Source organism: Tinamus guttatus, unplaced genomic scaffold (genome assembly GCF_059628265.1).
Source record: "Tinamus guttatus ecotype Peru unplaced genomic scaffold, ASM5962826v1 Tinamus_guttatus_pri_ptg000244l, whole genome shotgun sequence".
Taxonomy (NCBI): Eukaryota; Metazoa; Chordata; class Aves; order Tinamiformes; family Tinamidae; genus Tinamus; species Tinamus guttatus.
Window position 1 is genome coordinate 116,800 of NW_028288778.1, and position 24,849 is coordinate 141,648.

The following is a 24,849-nucleotide window of genomic DNA, read 5'->3' on the forward strand; positions in this document are numbered from 1 at the left end:
GCAGCCCCCGGCCTGTTCCGGAAACCCTGCGCCAGAACAGTCCCCATGGCTTCCGCCCATAGGGGAGAAGACATTACACTCAGCTGAGCTAAAAGTATGAGGGCAGGTCACTTGCTACTGCAGACATACCAGCAGACAGAGGCTTTATTACCGTTTTTAGGCAGAAGGTCTGCTTCTCCATGCTATCGGGTTTTCCTGTGCTGCACACCTTGCTTCCACATCACTCAGTGGCTAATAGCGCATTTCTGCTTTCTACACTCCTTCTTCAACCGAAGGTGTTTGTTGGGGACTCAGAGGCTACTGAACCTTGTGAACTGCCCATGCAGCCTGGTTCTCTATCCCTTATATACCAAAGAGGACAGGGAATGCAGCTGCTGGGCAAGTACTGGATGCATAGGAGCAGAAATGTGATGTCTATGCTAATTCCTGTTACAAAAGGTTCCTCTTCAGGCAAAGCAGAATTTGCTCCATTTGCTCTGCCGTGGCCCTAACTCAGGACCAGCACACACTTTGAGGAGCCTGTCACCCAACAACAGTTAACTTGAGCAGACATAGGCCTGTGCTATGCTATGCTGCACATTCAGCTTGTCTCTCAGGCCGGTGCTGTACCTTGTCTGCATGATAAACTTAGTTTGCTAATTGTTAATGGCAGGTGTTCTTTAATTGCCTCTGCAGAGGAGGAGAGGCACAGGAAGATGTGAAGTAGTCCAAACTCATGGAAATCCATCCAATTACATCAAGAATAAACTAATGGATATTAAAGCATGCAGGGAGCTGAAAAACCCTCTCAAGAAGCTTTTCTAACCTTGCAACTGGAAATCTATCCACCACTGCCAATGCCAGTATGGATTACAAGACCGTCCCACTGAATTGTAAATCGTAATTTTTCACTGCTATTCTAAACCGATTCTCAGATTATTTTACCTGTCAGTTTTATTGCATATTGATTGCAGAAATTGCCTTGTGGATAAGAATCTGTCTAGTAGCTAAAAAGCTTAAGATATACTTTCAGATCACATTATTTTTAGAAATCAACTATATGCATGTTCACCTGACATGCCACAACTTGGAATTCCCAGCAACTGAAAGCACATAAGATTATCTAGTCTATCTTCTTATTCTTTCTGGGGTTAGCTCAAATAAATAATATTTTAAGCGATGCCACAAGGAATACGTGTGCCTTTCTTACTGACACCTCACTAGCCCTGGAGCACTACAGCCTCCGGAGGAAGGAGACACACAAATGACTAATATGATGTCCTGTGTGAAACCTCTCTCCACGGCCAAGTGTTCTCTGGCACAGACTAGTTTGCACCCAGACAAACATTGGTGCAGCCTTTGCCTTGTGTTTGATTGTAAATTGTAAAGTTGTTTGTCCCTTTAGAAATAGTGTAATCTAAAACGGTTTGTCTGAATTGGCACAGTTTAGTCCCAGAGCTAAACCTGAATTTACAGCTTACACTAAAGCCCTGTAAACAATTCTCCACCCCTCCCCATCAGACAAGTAAATCCTGGCTTGCAATTGCAAGTAATTGTAAGTGGTTCTTTTATTAAAGAGCCAAGCTACACTTAGGAGCAAGGAATTTGTCCATCACCATCCAGCAGATGGTCTATGAAATGTGATGGAGCAGACAAACTGGTAAAACTACCACCAAAGACGAGAGCACGACTAACAAATAGGCAAAGTCAATGGCTATAAACTATGCAATTGTTCAAAATGCATTTTATAGATAAGCTGGGTATTGATTTCCACGGGAAAATCTTTGCATGTATGGAAACGAAACCTGAGTTTTTACATAGCAATGGGCTAAAATATACTCCATCAGAAAATGGAACTTAAATTTTTCCACTTTCACTGAGGGAATATCAGAGCAAATGAAAATGTGCATTTATTTCCTAGGTGTTTTGTCACAAAATGAAGTGGCAGTAAGATTTTATATATATATACACACACATGTATTTTTTTTCCACAAAATTTAGCAGCAGCAGAACACAGGGAATTAACACTTGTGTTACAGAAACAGCACTCCTGAGAGACTACAACTTTCTGAGTGAAAGAGTAGAGTTTTGTGGGCAGTTTAATACCTTTATCTATGCCATGGTCAATGGGACAGCATGTACTCTCAACATTTTTGCAGATGATACAAACTGAGGGGCAGGAGCCTGGCATGCTGGAGAAATGGGCTGACATGAACCTCATGTTGCCCTGGCTCTGTAGCTGTAAAGGAAGAAAAAAGCACCAATGCTGCTTCCAAGGATGTAGCAGTCTGGATACAAAAAAAAAGACATCAAACTGGATCACAAATCATTAGCAAGTATCACGAAATCAGCACAGCTGCATGAAACCAACTGTTTGCTTTGTTTCTAGATCAGATTGTTGAACATGAATCTAATGTACTGTTTAGGAAAGCCTTACACCTTATCCACATGCTTGTATCTGTGCATCTCAGTTAACATGACATTTGCTTCTCTCTCCAGAATTCAAACCAAATCAGTAGGACTGTGTGACTGGAGATTTTTTTTTTCCATGACTCTCTTTTACAAGATGGTGGCTGCTTGCCACACAATATCTTAGTTTGGTGACTAATTCAGTGAACAAATCGCCCCATTGCATCAGGAAAAATTGATTCTTCTTGTTAACAATGTTACTTTCTGGTCTCTACCCAAGAAGCTGAAAACTCTTCCAAAATTACACAGTCCTTCACTGAATTTTTATTCTAATACCAAGGAGATCTGTGAATGTGATCACATGCAGATCACTAAAGCCTTCACTATACCTGCTTTTAATACCTCTAGGAAGAGGTCCTGAGACAAGCCATTATACTTGATCCCCCTGCCAATACACTTTATCCCCCTGCCATTACTTGTCAGTTTTACACATACTTGTCATTTGTGACATTACTTGGTTTTCTATCCTTCCTGACCAATGGACGTTAATACCTGTGCTCTAATTATTTCTGCCAATTCATGGTGATCAATAATTCTCACCCACTGTACAATTAGAACAAGGAGCTGTAGTTGTTGTTGCTGATTACTTGCCTTAATAAAGAAACATCTTGGCCATATCTATCTGACATTACTCCATTTCCTACCTAGGCTGGTATTCTTCAATGTCACCTACTTTCCATTATTTGAATTAACACTACTACTTCCTCCTTACTACTAAACCTTCTACTCACTGCTGTACTTTAATCCTCTGGTTTTATTTTTGTCTATCTAATTTTTCATTTTCTTATGGAAGGACATAAACAGGCATCCCAGTCTGAATGGCGCAAATAAAACAATACTGTAGAAATATCTGAGCTAAAATTTGGTGCTGTTTACTGCAGTAATTACACGAAATTACTCCTGCACACTCAAAGGCAGTCTGTTCAGATGCAGGAAATAAGGATCAATAACCTGGGAAGGTCATCCCTGGACTACATTTCTATGTTTTACAAAATAATTCAAGGGCTATGCTCATTTATCAGCTTCACTGCATTACAGTACTCGCTTATTTGAAACACTGAAGAGAAAAGAAACAAGATAGATTATTTCGGTTTATGCAAATAAGGCTGTAAGAGTGAGATCCCATAACACTTTACCAACATACTACTTAGAAGAGAAAAACAGTAAAAAAAAAAAAAAAAAAAAAGGAAGAAGAAAAAATAAATATGCATTCGGCTACTAGTTTTGCTTCACTGGTGAGCTTTCTGCCTTCCTGCCTTCCTGCCTTCCTTACATATGCAGATAGTCTAAAACCCTGCAGCAGCTGTTCCGAAGTCCAAGGCTGCGCGGGACAGCAGTGAGGGGCAGCACAGCACATGCACAGCCTGGTAAGTGCAGGGAGCCCCATGCAGGCACCGAATCCTCCTGCCAGGCATGCAGCACCGTTGCAGACTTGCTGATACTGACAAGGCTCTAAGAGGCTGACTCTGGCAAACAAGCTAACGCTAAGGCCATGTGCGGCAAAGCAAAGGCCTGGCAGAGGTCTGGGCTGCCAGCCGCATGCGGAGTGCATGCAGGCAGCCCGCCACGGGCTGGCACGCGCCTCCTCCTTGCTCCCTGCTGCCCTGAAGCTTCTTCCCTCCCGTGCAGGCTCTGCCTGGGCTGTGCAGCACCAGTGACGGCTCCAGCACCAAGGGTTGTGTTCCGGGTACACCTGCCAAACACCATCTAGCTGGTGGACCAACTAATCCACACTTTAGTCTGTTTTGTCCTCCCCCAACTCTGCAAACACTGTTCCAGTTTCCCCAGAAAGTGGTTTTCCTGGTCATTGTTTCCTCATTACTTTACTGGGCCTCATTACTTCTACTCCAGCAGCAGTGCAGCAAAGGGCTTCCGTCTGTGCTGAAGGTGCTGCTGCAGAGGGGGATCCCCCTTCCCTCCCTGCAAAGACCCAGAGGCACCTGCATGCAAGGCACTGACAATGCTTGGCCTTCCTGTTTTGGGGTTTCCTCCTCAATTTGCCAAGCTGTAACCTGGACTGGGCCTGCTTTCTGCAGGCTGCAGTGAGCGTTTTGGAGTGCAAAGCGGTGGCAGTCGGGGCACCTGTTGGGAATGGCCCTGCTCTGCCCAGAGGGGCTGCAAGGAGCCTGGGGAACTGCAGGGGACTTGGCGACATGCCCTGGGGGCTCTGCCCTGGAGGGCCATGGGGCCTGGTGCGGTATCTGTTGTGAGTACAGTCCCCTGGCCTGGGGACCCTCTGCAGCCTGCTTGGAGGCTGCACCTTGGAGTGTCTGGGGTTGCGGGGGAGGGCCCCTCGGGGTGCAGAGGGGCCCAGGGGCTGTGCCTTGGGGTGCCCAGGTATCTGGGGGCTGCACCTCACTGTGCCCAGGGCTGCACACAGTCCCATGGACTAGGCAGGCTGCATGGTTTCTGTGAGGGGCCAGCCGCTGCCATGCCTCGGCTGAACCATCACACTGGGGTCACAGCATGAGTACTGGCACATTAGAACATTTATTAATAAAAAAGATAAAATAACTTACTCCCTTTTTCTGCACAAGGGGCAGAGTATAAAGAGCTCTGCCTTCTCAAGATGCCCAGAAAAAGCAGGTCCTCAGGCGCCTTGTTCCTTGCCCTCTGAGGGGACTGCTGTCTCCTGCCCTGTGGCACAGCCTGGCTCAGGTGCTGCCAGCCACGAGGACCAGGGGCCAGAGGCTGCTCAGAGCCCTTGCGGGCGGTTGCAGCAGGGCAGCCATGCTTGCCTGCCCTACCTGGTTCAGGGCTGCGGCAGACCCGTGGGGAAGGTGCAGAGGTGAAGTGCGTGGGGAGCACCAGCGCTGGGTGCCAGGGTCTGTGAGCAACAGCGTAGGAGGAGAGAGAAGAGCTGCTGCTTCCTGTGGTGCTGAGGGGGGCTGCAGAGGCACAAATGGCGGAGCCACAGGATGGCTACGGTCTGCAGGCAGCGGGAGGTGGGGGCCGATAGGGAGCAGCCCGGCCTTCCCCACTGCCACCTCACACAAGGCTGGGCCTGGTGGAGCAGGAGCTCATAGTGGTTACTTGTCACACTCCATATCCTGGGCCCCCTCAGCACCCTGGTAGTGCATCTCACAGAACTCCTGAATGCGGCTGCAGGCCTCCAAGATCATCTCCTCAGGCACTGTGATCACCACGCGGAAGAAATTTGGGTACTCAAAGCACTGAAACGAGAAAGGGCAAAGCCGGCAGATTAGCTGTAATACCTGTGTCTCAGAGGGCTGCTGGCCTTGTCAGGGCCATCTGATGAGTCAGCAAGTGAAGATGGTCAGTGTGGGCCAGAGACTAAGGACTGGTTCTAGCCAATTTGGAAAGAACAGAGCAAGTCTGGAGCTGGGAAGACCCTTGAAGCTCTATGGAGGGCTGCTGGTAATCCAAGGACTGCCAGTCTCTAAACCAGCACACACCTGGAGCTCAGTGCCAGCAGGCATGCACTGCTACCCTCGGCCCTGCACTCCCACGCTCTGCTGTTCCCTCTCCTCACGCTCTGGTCCTGCAGCTCACTGCAGCTCTCAGAGCTGGACTCACCGTGGCCGGCAGACAGAACACAGACTGCTCAGAAATGAGCCGCTCAGTGAACTCCACATCATTTTCAAACTCAGGGAAATGCTCCATCTCAATCCCAACCTGCAGCAGAGAGATGAGACATGACAACAAAGGGCACCATCATTGTCACCAACGTCCTTGCTTAACCACATGGCCCAAGAGCTGCTCACCCTTCCCAGCCAAGCACAGCTACCTGCCCTCAACAATTCTTGTTCATAATTTTAACTGACTGGAATATAAAACAAGAAACATTTTAATGAAAATTGAGGATTCTTTAGGAAGCATCAGCTGCCCAAAGTACCTAATTTCGGCTCTAAAGCTACAGTTTCACAGTAAAGGATAATTTCAGTGAAAATCTGATTGCAAAGATACAGGAAACAACCAGTAATGAAAAGCAATAAATAGGACATTAAAAAAGAACTTTAAAGAGAACTGTAGTTAATGTGCATTAGTAATTCTGTCATGCAAGAAACTCATAGATAAGCAGAAGAGACTAATGACAAATTAACGGGTTAAAAAAGATAATAAGACACTAATGCTAACAACAAAATACATCCTTGCCGTGAAATACATGAGGATGATAGAACTGATAGATGATGTAGAAAGGCTGAAATGGTCAGCTCATATAAGGATAGTGACATTCTGACCATCTGGAATGTCTGGTTTACGACCAGCAATGATTTTAAAATGACTCAGGAAAAAAAAAAACTTTTAAATAAAAAAAAAAGGCCAGAGAACATTTATAAAAGTTCTAAATGAACATGTGGAAGAAACCTCTCACTGGATGATTTCATTTGAAATAAATGTTCAGATATTCCAGAAATGCTAAAGATCTGAAAGAATTCTAGTGCTGCGACATTACACAAACAACACAAGTAGAATGATCCATGGAACTCTGAGAAAACCTGGAAACAAGGCCAAGTGATAAACATTTATCTAGAGAACATGTGATTGACATGGCAGTCACCAAAGTCTCCAACTTTGGTTCCAAATTTTTAAAAGTAATGAAAAACTTGAGAAACTGTGAGGCACAACACATTTCAAAAATATGTTAGAGGCTTAAAGGTCTTACTTGAGCTTATTGGGATGAGAAAGTGGAAATTTATCCACTGTAGAAGGTAAAAAAAAATATATTAGGTATGGAGAAAGGCCAAAAAAACAGAAGCAATGGCACAGGCAGGAGACAGATGTGCTAGTATGAAGAAGGGTACAGTCTTCAACAGTACGTGTGGTAATCTAGCATGGGCTACAGGGACTTCCCATCTTCTAGCTGGTATTAAATCCATGTGAAATAGCATTGCCTTGCCAAGTCCAAGCTATTGAGCTCTATACAAAGACAAGAGAGTAAAACGTACTGGCCACTGCTGTGTGCAGTAGACAACACAGAATCATAGAATGCTTAAGGTTGGAAGGGACCTCCAGAGGTCATCTAGTCCAACCCCCCTGCACACACAGGGTCACCTAGAGCACGTGGCACAGGACTGCGTCCAAGCGGGTTTTTGAAGATCTCCACATGAAGATGTGGAGACTCCACATTTGTGGAGACTGCCACACATGGCCTTTGAAGGTGACTCCACAACCTCTCTTGGCAACCTGTTCCAGTGCTCTGTCACCCTCACCGTTAAGAATTTTTTCCTTAAGTTCCTTAAGTTTTGATGCTTCAGTTTGTGGCTGTTTTTTCTAGTTCTGTCGGTGGCCACCAGTGAAAAGAGGCCAGCACCATCCTCCTCACTGCCTCCCTTGAGGTACTTATAGACACTGATTAGATCCCCTCTCAGCCTTCTCTTCTCCAGGCTGAACAGGCCCAGCTCCCTCAGCCTCTCCTCATAGGGCAGATGTTCCAGGCCCCTGATCATCCTCGTAGCCCTGCGCTGGACTCTCTCCAGCAGCTCCACATCCCTCTTGTACTGTGGAGCCCAGAACTGGACACAGTACTCCAGATGTGGCCTCACCAGGGCTGAGCAGAGGGGCAGGATCACCTCCCTCAATCTGCTGGAGACACTCTTCTTAATGCAACCAGGATCCCATTGGCCTTCTTGGCCACGAGGGCACACTGCTGCCTCATGGTCAACTTGTCGTCCACCATGACACCCAGGTCTTTCTCCACAGAGCTGCTCTCCAGAAGGTCGGTCCCCAGCCTGTACTGGTGTCTGGGGTTATTCCTCCCCAGGTGCAGGACCTTGCACTTGGCCTTGTTGAATTGCATGAGGTTTTTCACTGCCCAGTTGTCCAGTCTGTCCAGGTCCCTCTGGATGGCAGCGCAGCCCTCTGGGGTATCAGCTACTCCTACTGATTTGGTATCATCAGCAAACTTGCTGAGGGAGCACTCTGTGCCTTCATCCAGGCCATTGATGAATAAATTGAACAGGATTGGACCAAGGACTGACCCCTGAGGGACACCGCTAGCTACAGGCCTCCAACTAGACTCTGCACTGCTGATCACCACCCTCTGAGCTCTGCCGTCCAGCCAGTTCCTAATCAACCTCACTGTGCACTCATCTATCCCACACTGCCGGAGCTTGCCCAGGAGGATGTTGTGAGGGACGGTGTCAAAAGCCTTGGTGAAGTCGAGATAGACGACATCCACCGCTCTGCCCTCATCTATCCAGCTGGTCATTTCATCACAGAAGGCTATCAGGTTAGTCAAGCAAGATTTCCCCTTGGTGAATCCATGCTGACTACTCTTGAGCACCTTCTTGTCCTCCATGTGCCTGGAGACAATGGCCAATACGAGCTGTTCCATCACTTTTCCAGGGATGGAGGAGAGGCTCACTGGCCTGTAGTTGCCTGGGTCCTCCTTCCTGCTCTGGCCTTCCAAAATGGGAAAAGGATAGATCTACTGCTGTGGGAAATGTTAAGATACATGGTACCAGAGTCCTGGTGCCAAGCACTAACCTGAATAACAAGGTATTGGAAAAGAGGCCCAGTGTGAGTGCTGATAATCTGAAAAGAGCATGTCTCTCTCCTTACCATAAGGTACATGGCTCCTGCAGGTTGGACAGGCTGTAGGCCAGGGATAGCTGACAAGGCAGCATAGCAAAGGTCAGCATTGGACTGTAAAGCAGAAAGGAGAAAGGTCAAAACAGGAGAAATTCCAGGAAGAAGCTCAGCAAATGGAAGCCTAACTCTAGGCCAGTATCACACATGGGTTTGCTCCCTGCAAATAAAGGGGCAATGAATGCAAACAGCATTGTTGATCATGGCCTTGAGATGGCAGGTGTGACTGACTGAACTGAGCTCAGCAAGCTGGAGCCAAACCTCCTGCCTGCTGTGTCTGCCCATCTAACCCTGCTTTGACTGGAGGGCTGCCTGAAACTTGTCACAGCCAATATTTCTGCCTGGCTTACTATGTCTCTTGCTGAAATTGGATTTGTTGGGCTCTTCTGCTCACAGACAAGACTTCTGCCCTGCACTTTGAAACAAAGGAGGATGGACATAGCTCCCCCAAAACAACAATTCATGATCAGACTTTGCTGGTCTGTTACTGCCTGTTTACCTTGAGGATGCTGAGCGTGTTGTGGTAGAACTCAGGGGGTGTTCGGTTCAAAATATGTTCCAGCGCTCCTTGGACAATTGTACAGGGTCCTAAGATCCTTTGACTGAGTCTTAGAAGGCCATCCCTGATCTGAAACAAACAAACAAACAACAACAAAAAAAGAAATACAGTGACATGTGCAGCTCAGAGATTGCTCTTTACTGAAGAAAAAGCTACAAGGCCTCGTGTCTGCATTTCTGCAGTTGTTCATAGAGGGCAGCTCATACATCTTTCTTCAGCAAGCATACAGAGTACCTCAAAACACTTGCTTGACTATATGCCACGTTTGCAGACTATTCTCAATGTCATTCTGCATGCCAGAGTTGCAGATCAAGATACTAACAGAGATCATTTTTGGAGTTTCCCAAACTGACCTAAATCAGTCCGGAATATAGTTAATACAACAGTGCCAGAGTCATGGCAAAATACTGTTTTGCTTTTGCCTTGGATTTGGGGCCACTATGCACACTTCCATCAAAATCAGCCAGGGAGAGGAAATATTAACTCTTCTGGTCACTCAGTTGCTCTTCTCTTCTCCCTCTTCCTGAGCAGAAAGGCCTCTAAGTAGAAAGGCCAGCGCAGGTGGTGGGTGTTCTTGTAACACAGATGGACAAACAGCCAGGTAAGGCGCTGGCTGCACTGCATGGTGCTTTGCTCCCACTGGTAAGTGGAACCATGATAAAGGACAGAGAGACCACATAGGGACTTCACATGCTAGATAAATAATGCCAATACCTTCAATGCACACAGGAACTGCCTGAGAAGAGAAGCACACAAGGAAGGCAAGGGATACATGAAGCAGCAGAAACCAGGAGTGTGTTAAGACTGCAGATGTAGGTACCAGGCCATATATCAAAGCAGATGGCATAAGGAAAGATCCTGAAAAGCCTGTGAGCAATAGGATGACACACATGTGAGAGCAAAAAAAAAGCAGTACATGCCTGTCTCACTAAGGCCCTGGCGACAAACACACCAAAGACACTACCATGACAGCGATCCTTGCCAGTGCTTACCTCATTACCAAAGATGTCTCTCCTGTCATGGATCAGGATCCAGCCCATCCGCCAACCCGGGACTAGCCACCGCTTTGCCAAGCCACCACAGGACAAGATTGGCACATTGGTACTTAAAGTTGCAATAGGCTCATATTTGCAATCAGCAAACACCTTTGGTACAAGAAGCTGTGTTAGGATTGTTATCTTCTCCTCACTTGCTGTGAGAACTGAAAGGGGGAGGCTAAGTGAACGAGGAACTACAAGAAGAAGGGAAGCAAAAATGTTGTGGGAAACTGATGGTGAAAGCCACCAACTCCAAGATGTGTTCACATGGGAGTGAGCCATCTGAGAAGAGGAAAGGAGTTAGATGAGAATGAGAAGTACCGCTAGGGATTGAAAATTACAGAACTGGGAGATTCAGGCATGGACTTGGGCATAGTACAGGGAAGCAGAGCTGTAACTTGCCTCTGAAGAGCTAGCTACCACGACCAAAGTACATCAGAAGGGAAAGGCAGTGTATGGGTGCAAAGGTCTGTAAATGCATACTCACCATGTCTCCATAGATCTCATCAGCAAGGATGGGCACGCACTGCCTTGAGGCCACTGTGGGAGACAAGGCATTCAGCTTGGTCATCCTGCATCCTCTATGGGAACAGATTTTCCCTCTGCTGCAAGGAGGCAAGCTCTGCCCTAGGGCAGAGGTCCATATTTTCTTCCTGCAGCCTGTACACTTGAATTGGCCATGCACTACAGAGCCCTGCTAGGCCTGCTTCTCCTCCCACCTCTGGTAGCAGGGAGCACACCCCTGTGACTGACAGGGCCGTAGGGCTCCCTGTGAAGCAAGAGTAGGGAAATGGGCAGTCCAATACACACAGGACACATGGGAAATAACAACGTATAACCCTTGCCTTTCTTGTCCATGCAAGCCCTGCATCCTGATCAAGCCCTCTTCCCTGGGCTGGAGTCAGTCATGTGGGAGAGGGGCAGACCCCAGGGCCAGAGTGCTGCTCTGCTGCAGTGTTCATACTGTGCAGGCTGACAGCCCTGCAGAACCACAGTGATTAAGGCACGGGCAGCTTGGGCAGACACGACACTATAGCCCTATACTAGATGCATATAGACAGGCTCACCTGCCAGGATCTTCTGGAGGTGGCTCTTGCTGAACACAGAACCACAGGGATTGGATGGGTTGTTCACAATGAGACAAGCCGTCTTCTCATCCACCAGAGACTCCAAATGCTTCAGATCAATTTCCCAGGACTTCTCTGGCTAATGAAGAAAAGGAAAGAAAAGCTGAGAAACTGGGCTTGGCACAGAGTAAGGTGTGCCAAGGTGTCCAGGGCTGAATATATCTGGGAAGGAGAAATATCAGGGCTGCTCCTTCTAGCATGCTACCACTTACCAAGAGGTTGTAGAGCTTGACCTCAATACCCATGGACAGTGCTAAAGTCTTGTAGAGGGAGAAGCCGGGCCGTGGCACTAGAATATTCTGGCCTGGATTGGCCAGCACTGCCAAGGCAAGCTCTATGGCCTGACTGCAACCGCTCGTTAGGATGACGTCCTGCAGAAAGCACACAGGAATGAGTGGAAATGCACCCAGATCAAGAATATCCAGACATGTGGATATTCTACTCAGCTCCTAAGTGCCCCAGACTCTGTCAGATGAGAGCTTCTCAGCCAAAAATGCTAGTGCAAAGCCTGACTGAAAACAGGAAACCTCCACTAGCTAGGGAGCTCAGCCTCCTTCTCTGGGCAGTGCAGCTGAAAGAAGCCCAGGGCAAAGGATGGGAGTTGCAGGAGATCAGTTTAGGACTAGGACGCGGGCTGGCCTTAGGTCCCCCACTGGGCAGGTGGGTGTCAGTTGGGGCAGAAGCCCACATTGTATGGTCTCGACTCGAGCAGAAACACCTTCTCTGTACTGTACTGGGGTGCTTTAGCTTGGTGCCAGTACCTGGGCCTGTAGAGGTGCCTCTGGGCAGCTGTAGTATGCAGCCACAGCTTCTCGACAGGACTTGTAGCCTGGAGAGAGAAGAACGAAACAAGAACAGGCGGTTTTACATTCCCTGTGTTTTGCAAGGACAAGGCTCACAGCTGCCAGCCCAGCCATGGCAAACCCGTTTGTTAGGGACACTTTTCTGAGGTGCAGGAGGCTGACACACAAGTATTACTATATGACCCTCACTACTAAGTGCTGGCACAAGGGCAGATCTCTCTGTCCTGGGTCTCTCAGTGTCACCAAGGCAGCTGTGATCTATGCTCTGTAAATGCTGTTTCTGATAACTAAATGCAAAGAAAAAGACTCATGTGCTCCATGAAAGTAGGGAGCACAAGGGAAGTACTGGCCAAGGCAGACCAAAAGGAACCTGTGACAGCGAAAACAAAGCTCTGAGCCTTTCTATGTTCCTGACACCCTGCCTGCTCTAATGGCTCAGGTGGGGGAAGAAGGAATGATTTCTGCAGGAAGCTTTAGGCCTTCAGGGCATCTCAAGGAAAGCACCTATATGATGTCCACGCACAGGGACAGGTGCTCACGGTATCTGGGAGATGCACATGCTTCTGTGCCTGTAAGAGTATTGGTGAGGGCAGCTGCAGGGTTCTGCTGGAGAGAGGTGTGTGGACTCCATGTCCATGCCATGGGGTGGGAGCTATCACATGTCTTCATCCTGCCCTCACAGGAGGAGCATATTAGCTTACCAACAGATGGAGCATAACCGTTGTAATGTCCCGAGTCCAAAACCTCCTTCACAGCCTGGGTGACCTCATCATTTGTGGGAAGATTTCCAAAGACCGTTGGGTCTCCTTTTGGAAAATTGAAAAGTAATAAAGTTCTCACTGCTGCGTGACAGGTGCAGAGCTGTTAGACAGCCTGGCATGTCCTGGGTGCTCTCACAAGCTTTGTGCTTCAGAGCCCTGTACTCTGCCAGCCCCAAAGTCTACCCCACTGCCCAGAAGCTCCAGCCACAGCACTAGTGCTTACCTAGAGACAAGGAGATCATGGTTTTCTTTGGGTTGGGCTCCACTTTCATGCTGTCTACGATGGCTCGGACAGGATTGAAAGTCTTCTTTGACATTTCAGAAGCCCTGACAGCCCATCTTGGCTTCCGGCCTTTCACCTTCCCCAGCGACAGGCTGTTCCCATTGGTACTGAGATGAACGTCCAGTACAGGAGCGTGGTCACCATGGCCATTCACTTGGATCACATATGAGTCCATCCTGAGATCTGTCAGTGGGAGATGGATTTCCTGGGCTTAGCTAACATAGGCCTAGTGTGGTCTGCTGTGCTAAGGATGAGCTGTTCCCAGTACAGTCACCCAAGAAAACAGTATGTTGTAGTCACTGCAGATTCGGTGTCAGATCATCCTCCTGCAGCTAACAACTTTTAGACCTCAAGAAACCACAAGGAACTGCCGACTAGGTGCATTCACATCTAGAAAGTCCCTTCTGCTTGCAGACACAAACGTGGCACTGTTAAAAATCAAATCTCAGGCACCAAAAAGATAGAGCTGATCTCATGCTCTCAGGATGTGCTAGGCAGCATCAGAAAGTGGACACAGACACTTATCCCTGTCAGCAGAGGCTATCCCAGAGACCCTCAATCAGAGAGCAGTGCCTAGAGAACAGACCAAGACAGGCAGAGCAAAAAGAGTTATCAGGGCACTGACACTACCCCAGACAAAGGGCCTGTTACCCTGCCCAAGGCTGGTAACAAGCATGGGGCAGCTGAGGAAAAGCTGCATTTCTATAGGCCTCAACAAGTACTCCTGAAAGTAACTTAGGCACCTGAGAATGCAGCACAAAGCACAAGCCATTCCCAACCAGCCAAAGCCTTCTCAGGAATTGCTGCTGACTTAGGGCTTTCCACCAGCAGAAGATTAGGTACAGGGCACAGGGCAGACACCTCCTGGGCCACTGAGCTCATTCTTGATGAGTTGTGTCTTGTAATCCTGCCATAAGTTGCTCACGCTCTAAGACCCTATTCACCTGCTCCACTGAAAGGCAATTCACTGATCTGTGGTATTTCCCATGGGCAGCCAGGAGTTAAGCTCACGGGTATGCAGGACACAGCAGAAAAGGGAGCATGCTACCCCCTTCCCCGCTGCAGACACGCTGAGTTGGAAGTGTTGCAGTATCACCTGGTAGTCCAGTTTGCACCCAGGGACACCCCATGCTGCTGCAGTTACTCTGCCAGCAGTGCCCTGCTAGCCTATTTACAGCAAATGAGACTGAGCTAATGGGGCTGGTCATGATAAAGCAAAAACTTCAGCTTCCCTCTTGCAGGCATCTTCTGTATCTCCTTCACATGAGGAAATGGAGCTGAGGAACAACACAGCATGACTGCCTCAAAACTGAGCACAGAGATGAGCTATACACCCCATTCAACAACAGGGACGAGTCTCAAATGCATGGTGCAATGTCTATCCAGCAGAGCCTTCACCCACCAGCATGGTTCTTGTGTGAAGGGGAACTGCAATTGCAGTCAGAATGGACACCTTCACTGCATACACCCGGGGAATAATCCTGCTCTTCCCCCCAAAGGCAGCAAGGAGAGTATTTTACCTTCTACAGCGCTGAGAGGGAGACACTAATGAGCCTGGAGATCCTGTCTGTACTTTTCATCCACGACAAACTGCCTTGAGAAGAAATTCCTGCAAACTCTCACCCATGAAATAAGTCCCAAAACTGGGCGTTGGGTTTGAATACTCTAGCCATTGGCTGGCAGAGAGGGCTGCACTCCCCACCCAAAAATGCCCTCTCCTCCCCACTGTAACTATGTTCAATTCAAACACCTGGAATCTGCCTGTACATTAACTCTTTCTGCGAACAGCTCACCGAGAGGCACAGCTTGACTCTTGAAAACCCTGGGTTGATTCCTTCTGCACCACCTCCTTCAAAGCTGGGGGAGCAGTGCAGACCCCACAGAGAGCAGAGTCCAGCTATTTCAGCCTCTTGTAATGCACCAAGTGTGAAGTAATGGACACCAAAGGCCACGGAAAGCACTGGTCTCTCCTACCCGCTGCCTGCTACACAAACGCCCAGAGAACCCAGCTTACCAGTGGATAGACAGTTTGTGGCATCATTGCATACATGGGACATCTCCATTGGCTGAAGGGAGGCAGGCACTTCATCCTAGTGGGATGCACTAGGACCTGAGGAGTTAAAGGAAGCCTAGTGTGTTGCAAGGCCCATACTCATCATTTTTGGCAGATAACAGAGATGATGCAAGTCCTCCTTTTCTGATGGTGCTGCAGAGTGCAGATGACACCATTGCCCAGTGCATCACTTTCAAGTGACGTGAAATCTGTGCCTTTCTGTCCTTCACCTGCTAGAGGCCCGGAGCAGGAAAGGGAGAAGTCTGCGTTCTCTCTGCCTTGTAGGGGCTGTTCCAAGCCTTCCCCTATCACCCTGGCAACCAAAGGCTGGAGATCAAAGAGCTGCTCAGGGACAACTGGGAAGCTTCTAATCTCCTTGCAAACAGACTGCTGACGCCTCCATTGCAGAGGCCAGCGGTCAGGGTGATTTTTGTCTGTTTACACCTACTTCTGCGTGGGAGGAGGGTGGACCACCGTGCTCAGCCCATGCCTACTGCATCACCACCATAAGGCTGCGTCTTCCCTGGGCACAAGCAGTGCCCCTGCTCGCTCAGCCCTGCGGGCTGGGGTGATGCTGCTGAGGACTGATGGATTCCCAAGACGGCTTCAGTGCCGTGGTGGGTGCTGCTGAGGGCACAATGGGAATTACAGGGGCCAAAGATACAGATGCTGGACACAGGCTCACGGGTGGTTGTGTGCAGTCGGTGTATCTCAACCAGGCCTCCCACAGCAACCACACCTAGGGGCTTTGGATAAGAAATTGTACCCTTCAAAAACATTTCACAATGAAACATCTTGTCTCAAAGCCACTTGGGCTCTTTTCTACTCAGAACTGCACAGTTCCAGGCTACTTTCTCTCTTCTTGTCAAAGCCAAACACATGAACACTTTCAGGGACTCAGACCTTCTCCAAGCACCTAAGGGTTATTTTCCAGCTCCCTCCAGCTGGCTCCATGCCATGGGTTAAATGTGGCACAGGGAGGTCTCAAGGACACTGCCCCATGGTCTGCCTAGCAACAGTCCCTGAAGCTGATGCAATCTGTAGCTCTACCTGTAATCTTGCACTCTGCAGTGGGGTGCAGGGGAGGGCAGGGTAGGAGCCTGCTGCCAAAGGGGAAAAAATGTGGTGCTGAAGAAACAATTACATAAGGCTGGGAATCTGACCATACTGAGGAAAAACATAGCATCATGGGGGCACTGGGTTCTTCCTGCCCTTTTCCCCTCTCTGCATAACTCTGATCCTTCTCTGGATGCTCTCCCACACAGGTCTGCAGCTCTACCCCAATCCATGATGCACAGAGCATTTTGGTGCTGAAGCAGGTATATTCAGCTTAGTGCTTCAAGCTCTGCAAATGTGGCCAAGCACCTCTTGCAAGGCTCAATGGAAGGGCTGGACAGATCCTGCAGGCTGTATTTCTGCCAGCAAGGCAGCTGGCTGTCCTGACTGCCAGGATCTTCAGCACCCACATCAGCCCTGACTAGCTCCCCTTACACCTCCTACCGCCCCAGAATTGCTCCTCTGTTTCAGCATCTCTCCCCCTTATTGCATCTCTCCTCAGCTCCATGTCTTCTGTAGCTTGACTAATTGGCAGCAGTAAAGACCTTGTGTCTCTTTTTGATGTAAGGAGAAACTGATGATGACGCCAGTGTTTCTCTGGTGCTGACTAGCCCTGTAGTACCAGGACTGCTCAGAGGCTCTTCCTGTGAACAAGGCCAGAACAGTAAGATGAAGCAGTTCCCTCTTCCAGGACTAGCCAGTTACCAGGCAGGACTGACAAACAGCAGCTCCAGGAGAGCAAAGGCTCAAGCACCACTGCACTGGCAAAGCTGTGTCTCTGCCAATCTTTGGGCAGGACACGTACCAGCAGAGTTTTACCTGACTGCTCTGCAACCCCTGATTCAGGGTGAGCTGCACCCCTTTCACAGCGCTGACCTATGTCTCTTACCAACCAGTAAACTGCACAAAAACCTCCCAGAGTCCATTACAAATCACTATATACATTATCTCCTCCTGTTTGGCATTTCTTTTCAGCAACTTCTGGATGCTCCTTCCCGGAACACATGCAGCCGTAGCCAATTCCACCAATATAGGCTAATCTCTGCTTGGACATTCCTGGTTGAGTCAGCTGTCAAAAAGCAAATATGTTTTATTATTATTATTATTATTAGTTTCCTATCAATCCCATGTGCAAATGAACAATCAGTCCAAAATATTACTTAGCTCTAGTGAATTTTGTGACTGTAGATCCCAGGACATATTTATCTTTAGAACACAGCAACAGACAAACCTTTTCTGTTATAGGTCAGATCGTGACCTTAGCACTCCGAAAATGAAAATAAACACATTTAAATCCACTTTTTGGTGTGTGCAGGGCTCCTGTGTCACATCTGCAAACATCTTCACAAATCACTGGTCAAACCACAACAATGTACGATTGTGACTCCAGCAATCTTAATTGCCCGGCTTTAACATGAAAAGGAGCACAGCACTAGTTGTCTCTCTGTGGAAACCGAGCAGAAACCAAGCTCAAAAACAGCAAATGCACACACAACAACAAAGAAACACACAGATAGCTTCTCCAAAGCCATGCAAGACTTTCATTTTCATAGCTAGCAAGTCAGTACAATTCACATAAAGCATCTCAAAGCTAGTGAATAATGGGGAAGATATACGGTAGCTTATGTATCTAATAGCCTGTAGGTAAGATCGATTTTTATCTGACCTCAGAAATAAAAAAAAAGTGAGAGACACAAAAAGGCACATTGCTATAACCTAGCTAGGGATGCTTCACTCTGCAAAAGTGGCCTGTGAAAAGCAGGAGACCTGCAGGGTGCTCCGCTTACCCTGTGAGCTGGCCTCATGAGATGCGTGCCGCAGCCTCTGGATCTTGTCCCATCTCCACACTCGCTGCATTTGGAAGTAGAGCAAGGTGACTTGCACTGGCCATACAACAGGACCTTGCAGCAGGAACGCTGTTGCTGTGGATAGTCATTCACATCCAGGCTTATGGGACAGCTCTCTCCTTCTGCAAGTCCTGGTGCTGTCTGTCGGCTGAAAACAGCTACATTAGTACACTTGTCTTAATGAACACTATCTCCCGCCATGGCAATCCCTCTTTGTTAAGAAAAGTAGGAAATGTAAAGGCCAAACTTTCTCATGACCGTGGCACGTGATGGCCCTCCCACAGCAGCATGGTCTGAGGAAGCCGAAGGTCTACGCAGTGCTGCAGCCAGGCGCCAGCTGCACCGGGAAACCCCATCACCCTCCACGGCCAGGGACTCTGCAGCAGGAGGGGCGGCGGGGAAGGAGTCCTGCAGCACTGAGGAACGTCGTGCTGGTCAACCTGAGCCCGGAGCCCCTGGGCAGGACGCTGGCAGGGATGCTGAAAGGAGCAGCCCAGGTTTTTGCGGACTTGGCGCAAGGAGCTACAGGCCCAACAGCCACAATGGAGTCAGACCCTGCGAGAGATGCTGCAAGCAATGCTCCATGCAGAGCTGGGGTTAGCAGGCCTGGGTGCAGGCATAGTGTAGAGAAATATCTTGCCTTGCTTACACACAGGCAAACATTGTGCAAGTGCATAGCCTATGTTTGAGTTGTGACTTCTGAAATTCAAGCTGTTGCATGGTCTGTTGTGGTATATGCCCCCCTGGATGGCCTTGAAGCTGTAGGACAGTGACCACACAACAGAGGTGGAATGGAAAGAGGCAGCGCAGCCCTGCAAAGTGGAGCGTCGCCACCGGCTTGTGGCGAGTGGGAAAGCAGCCCCCACACACTCTCATACAGGCCACGTGCTTGAACCGAGCCCAGGCCACAGTGATGGGAGACTCACCACTTCCCAAACTGATCCGCTCCAGCAAAACCACTGTTCTCATTAGAAAGTGGTGTTTTGCATTTTTTTGGTGTCTAAAATGCATGTCTTCTGCTTCAAGTCAAACTGACTGCTCTAGTCCATGCCAATAGGAGATAAGAAGAACAAGATACTCCTCTCCTCTTGACAGCAGCCTTTTTTACAATTTAAGATGCATCTCCTATGCTCAGTTAAACGAAATAACTAGGGTCAATCTTATGGGTTATTCTTCTAGACTTTTCTTTTGCTTTCCACTGGATCGCCTCCAACTGATGCACTCACTTCTGCAAACAGCACACAAGATTGGACCACAGCCACTGGAGGCCTAACCAGCACTGCAGAGGGCAGAAGAATTTCTTCACATGCCCTCCATGTGACATATCTGTTTATACATACCAGTGATATTAGTTTTTTTCGCAAGAGGATGACTTTGTGGACTTGAGTTCAGTTTGTGATTCACTGTAACCTCTAGTTCTTTTCTGTAGCATTGCTGCATCGTCACTGTGCTGTGCTCATTGTTCCCGTGATTATTTATTTATGTGGGACAGTCAATAAATCTGGCTCTAATGGTCAGCAGTGACTGTGCTGCAGCTCCCAGCTGCCTCACACTGGAGAAGTATGAGGCAGTTCATGACTCCCTCCTTCCACTTCATGCTCTGGGTTCCCAGGGAGGGCACTGAACCTGGTTAGAGCTCTGGCCCACAGCAAGCCAGGGCAGGCCCTTCCCTCAGGAGCAGCTGGAAACAGAAGAGTCAAAAAGAAAAAAGAAGAGAAAAAAAAAAGAAAACGAGATGCCAAAGCAGAGGCAAGCTCACCCTGTCCTTCCTGTTGCTCTCTTCTGTTGACTGCTACTGTTGCGGTGATAACAGATAATATGAAACTGACCAATCTCAACTAGTACATCAGCTATGATAATTTAGAGCACAAACAAAGCACTTTGTTAAGAACTCTTACGCACTGATCTAGATATAGTAACTGAAGCAGGAGCATGGCTCAATTCTACAATATTTTAAACATTATATCTCACTTGTTATCAGCAAATGCTCTAACGGAGCACCTAATGCAACACAAAGTGAGCAGCAGCATTTTCCAGATTTATGTCTTGCTTTGAACAAGCAATTCCGGCAATTCCAGTAATTCTATCTTGGGCTCACCTTGCAGGATGACCAAAAGCAACACTGCACAAAAAACACCGTTGTTTCCTATCTTACGATTACTCAGGCTTACTTTACTTAATTGTTCGTGTCCTTTCCATGGCAACTCAGTTAAAAGCAAAATGGCATTGCAGCAAATCCTCGACTTACACAAAGGATTGCTGCAGCTTTTAAACTCATCCTATGCATGCCAACAAGGCGGCTTTGGTTCCAACACAGGAACATGAATGATGCCACAGGCATATGCTAAAAGGCAACAGTCTCACTGTTGCAGCACTGAGGTGCAGCAGTGTCTGCAGGGTCCCCTATTCGTGGTTCCCTACAGTTTCCCCGTTTCCTAACTTCATCACAAAACTCCTGTCCCCGCTAGCTGAACTGGCTTTAACAGGGAGTTTTGTTTATTTTTTTGTTTTTTTGGGGGGGCGGGGAAACAAGGGATGGGGGAGACGGTTGCTTCTCCCTTGTGCCAAAGCTAGGTACACTTTAAGGTGAGCGTACAGATCTTTGTCTCTTTGCCCTTCAAAGAAAAGAGACTGGGGAGATGCATTTCCCACTGGGCTGAGAGTGCGGACTCGACTACAGGGCTGTCAGTTCGCTCCTGAAAGGACATAAGTGTGAAACAATCTCAGTATTGCCACCAAACTTACAGACGGATGGACTGTATTTCTGCACCTCAGTAACAAAGTTGGACTACTTGGGGCCACTCTTCATACTCACTGTGTAATCCCACTTCCCTGAAAGTCTGTTTTCATAAATCACGCAGCCTGCTGGAAGACGAGGGCTGGATTCAGCAGCCTCCTGCATGGGCAGCAGCGGCTCACACTGGGCTGCAGGATATTATTGTTCATGGGAATGGGGCAGACAGCAAAAAGCTCTTGTCCTACTGTTGGAAGAGCGCTCCAGCAAGCAGACACGGAAGAAGTCTATGTAGTTCTGTAAGGATAAATATAAAGTAACAGAGACAAAGAAAATAACCTGAACATGGCTTATGCAGTACGGAACTCAGAGCAGGCGGCTGACAAGTTCAGAGGCGTCGCCGACCAGTCTCTGGAGCGATGAGCTCCATGAGCCGGGGCAGCCAGGGGAGCACCAAGCTGGCCTGCGGATCACTTGTCCACCAGGACCCACAGCACAGGACAGGCAGCAGCCCTGGAAAGCAGAGATGAGCAGCTGATAAACGCAAGAAAATACTTCCGTGCACGGCAGGTCCCGAACTTTGAGACCTCGATACCACAGGCGCCCATGACTAACAGACGGACGGACGGGGCCAGCGAGCACCGAGGGGCAGCGGGCGAGCCCAGGGGCAGGAGCCGCAGGGAGGTGGCCGAGGGAGCGGCCCCGCCGTCCCCGCGCGCCCTGCGGGGAGCGCCGCACCCACGGCCGGCCCAGCCCGCGCTGCCCGGCGCGTCCCCCCGCCCGCCTCCGCCTCCCGCCCCGGCGGCCGCTCCTCGTCGGGGCGGCCATGGCGGAGCGGGGCGGCGGGAGCGGCGCGCGGTGAGGGCGGCGGCGCGCGGGGGGCGCGCGGGGCGGGGGGACGCGGGCGGTGCCGGCGGCGCCCGCCGCCTCCTCACGCCGCGCTCTCCCCGCAGCGCCGCGCCCGCAGCCTGGCGCGGGAGCCCCGCCGGGAGCCGCGCCGCACCGCGGGCGCTGCTGGAGGGCCGCCGGTGCCGGTACCTGTGCACGGGCAGGGGTGAGCGCCGCCGGGCGTGCCGGGCGGGCGGCGGGAGGGCCGGGCCGGGCCGGGCCGGGCCGGGGGGCGCTGCGGGCCGCTGCCCCCCGCCCAGCGGCGCGCTCTGCCCGCAGCCTGCTGCCAGGCGCTGGAGGCGCTGCTCGCCCTGCTCATCCTCGTGTGCGGCTGCGTGTCCCTCGGGCCCCCGGGCGGCTACACCGGCCTCGCCGACCTGGGCGGCCTCTACTACTACCAGTACGGCGGGGCCTACAGCGGCCTGACCGGCGCGGACGGGGAGCGCGCGCGGCGCCTGGACCAGCAGTTCGGCGCGCTGAAAGCGCCGCTGGCGCGGGCGGTCGTGGCCGCGGGGGCGGCGCTGGCGGCCGCCGCCGGCCTCAAGCTCCTGGCGGGGGCTCTGCGGCTGCCCTGGCGCCTCCCCGCCTGGCTGCTGCTGGAGGGCGGCCTGGACGCGGCCGTAGCGGCCGCCCTGCCGCCCGCCATGTACTACTGCTTCCGCGGGCTGCTGGGCGTCTACGGCTCGGCCGTGTGCGCGGAGCGGGAGCAGCTCTACGGGAGCAAGGGCTACCAGGGCTTCCGCTGCGGCCTGCACGGCGCGGAGGTGGCCGCCGGCGTGGCGGGCGGCCTGGCCGGCGTGGCCCACGTGCTGAGCGCCGCGCTCGCCCTCCGCGCGTACTGCGCGGTCCGCGGGCTCAAGCAGAAGCCGGCACCGTCCTGCGAGCAGAAAGGGAGCGACGCAGCCTGCCCGTCCTGCGCGCAGAGCAGGGCTCCAGGTGGACAGGGCGCGCTGCTCCGGACCTGAGTTTGCACTGCCGATGAGCGCAGCGCACGCACCGCTAGCCCCAGGGGTTGCCGCCATCAGGTGTCCCTCTTGCAGCAGGAATGACTCCCTGCTTGTGGTAACTCCCACAAGCTCCTCCAGCTGCCCTCCCCTCAGCCCCAGCCTGGGAAGGTCCCGTTTCCCCCGCAGAGGGTCTGCTGCAGGTTGCTGGCAAGACACCTTCCATAATGGAGCAGGAATTAATACATTCAGATAATGAATAAGTATAATGCATTAGATAAACGTAAGAGGGATCAGATGTCATTTTTCTTCTCACCATTGCATTTTTGAATGAAATTTCCTAGGATGAATACCCCCAGCCTGATCTGTGACCTAGTGCCTTTGTTTCAAAGGGGCTTGAAGATGGCATATTGCTGTATGAAATGGTCTCATATATTGTTTACAGTAGTCTTGCTTGAATAGACTCCCCACATCGGGCTAATCAGACAAGGGCTGTATGAGCTTAAAACTGAAAAACAGGTGGCTTAACAGTATTCTGCCTATCAAAATACATTTTCAGTGTACAAGTTGAAGGAAGGAGATGCTGCTCTTGTACAGCTTATAGACAATTAAAGGTAAAATTACCTTTCAAAAAGCCTCCAAATTTTGTTTACTTTTATAGGAAATGGAAAAAAAAAAGGCAGTCCTAAAATCCCATCTCAGAATGAGTACCATTTCTGAGCAACAGGCATTCCATGCAGTGTCCATAGGTAGATGGAGCAATTGCTGGTCTCCCAGACCAGTCCTGTGCATAAAAAAAAGAATGCAAAGCTTACGGAAAAGTACGCCTTGTCTCCATTGTATCTCTACTTTCACAGGCAGCAGTGCCTTAAATTTTTGTGATTTCAGAAGCTTTGGAATACTGGTTGGAAGTAGAGATATAAAGGTATAAGAAATACTCTTAACACTAATATTCCTGGTACTTCTGGCTCTATTTGATCTCTTCTCCTTCTTGGGAGCCCCTAAGCTATTCCAGAGAGCAGCAGTTCCCTTTGGAGCAGGGAAGCCTGGCGAGTGGAGGCAGCCGCACGGCTGCGGCTCGGGGCTCCTCCAGCGCGGCCATGGCTCATGCATCTGTGCATGAGGGGCACCACACACTCCCTCCAGTGCAGTAACAGAACCAGAATATATAGTTAGATGAAAGTAAAAATCTTTATTGCTAAGTCAGCTGAAAACTTGATGCAAAAATATTCTTCCTTCCTGAACTGTTCTGTACATCTGAATAAAGAATTGATGGAATAGTGTTTTCCTGCAGTCTTGCACCATTTGCCTCTCCAAAGCACCACACACGCAGGCTACAGCGCTGAAGGTGCATCCATTAAATGCCCTACTCCCATGTACAGTGAAAAAGGCGATTATTACAGGCTCATGCTAGAGTGGAATATATAAAATGGTCTCCATTTTACAACAAAAAAGAATGAAGACAGATTATTTCATGAACAATAGATGTGCTACAATTTTTGTTTATCATGCTCTGGGCTCAGGTGAGTCAAGTAAAAAAAAAAAAGGTAATATTTAAAAATTAAAAAACAAAAGGTAACCAACCACTATGAGTCTTCAGATGGCAAGAGAACAACAGACAATGACCACACAAAACCAAAGAGGTGAACCTACTGCCTGAAGAAGGCCCTTTGGCAAGTGACATGAAATCCATCACAGCTAGAAAGAATTCAAAACCTCCTGACGTCCAAGGCCCTTTGGTGTGGCCCAGTGTCCTA

The 24,849-nt window shown here is 49.7% G+C and overlaps 2 protein-coding genes across 2 annotated transcripts; one reads left to right on the forward strand and one right to left on the reverse strand.

Annotated features, from left to right (window-relative positions):
* Positions 1-5,324: 5,324 nt before the first annotated feature.
* Positions 5,325-15,172, reverse strand: TAT (tyrosine aminotransferase). The gene is made up of 12 exons (XM_010216722.2): positions 15,091-15,172; positions 13,511-13,753; positions 13,228-13,332; positions 12,485-12,552; positions 11,936-12,094; positions 11,664-11,802; positions 11,084-11,136; positions 10,552-10,704; positions 9,500-9,628; positions 8,974-9,057; positions 5,986-6,084; positions 5,325-5,621 (listed from the first exon to the last, which is right to left on the reverse strand). Exons 2-12 carry the CDS (start codon positions 13,743-13,745, stop codon positions 5,478-5,480), a joined length of 1,368 nt encoding a protein of 455 aa, XP_010215024.1. The 5' UTR covers positions 13,746-13,753; positions 15,091-15,172; the 3' UTR covers positions 5,325-5,477.
* A 3,623-nt stretch (positions 15,173-18,795) lies between these two features.
* Positions 18,796-23,113, forward strand: MARVELD3 (MARVEL domain containing 3). The gene is made up of 3 exons (XM_088526259.1): positions 18,796-19,040; positions 22,214-22,314; positions 22,428-23,113. Exons 1-3 carry the CDS (start codon positions 18,796-18,798, stop codon positions 23,111-23,113), a joined length of 1,032 nt encoding a protein of 343 aa, XP_088382385.1.
* Positions 23,114-24,849: the final 1,736 nt, after the last annotated feature.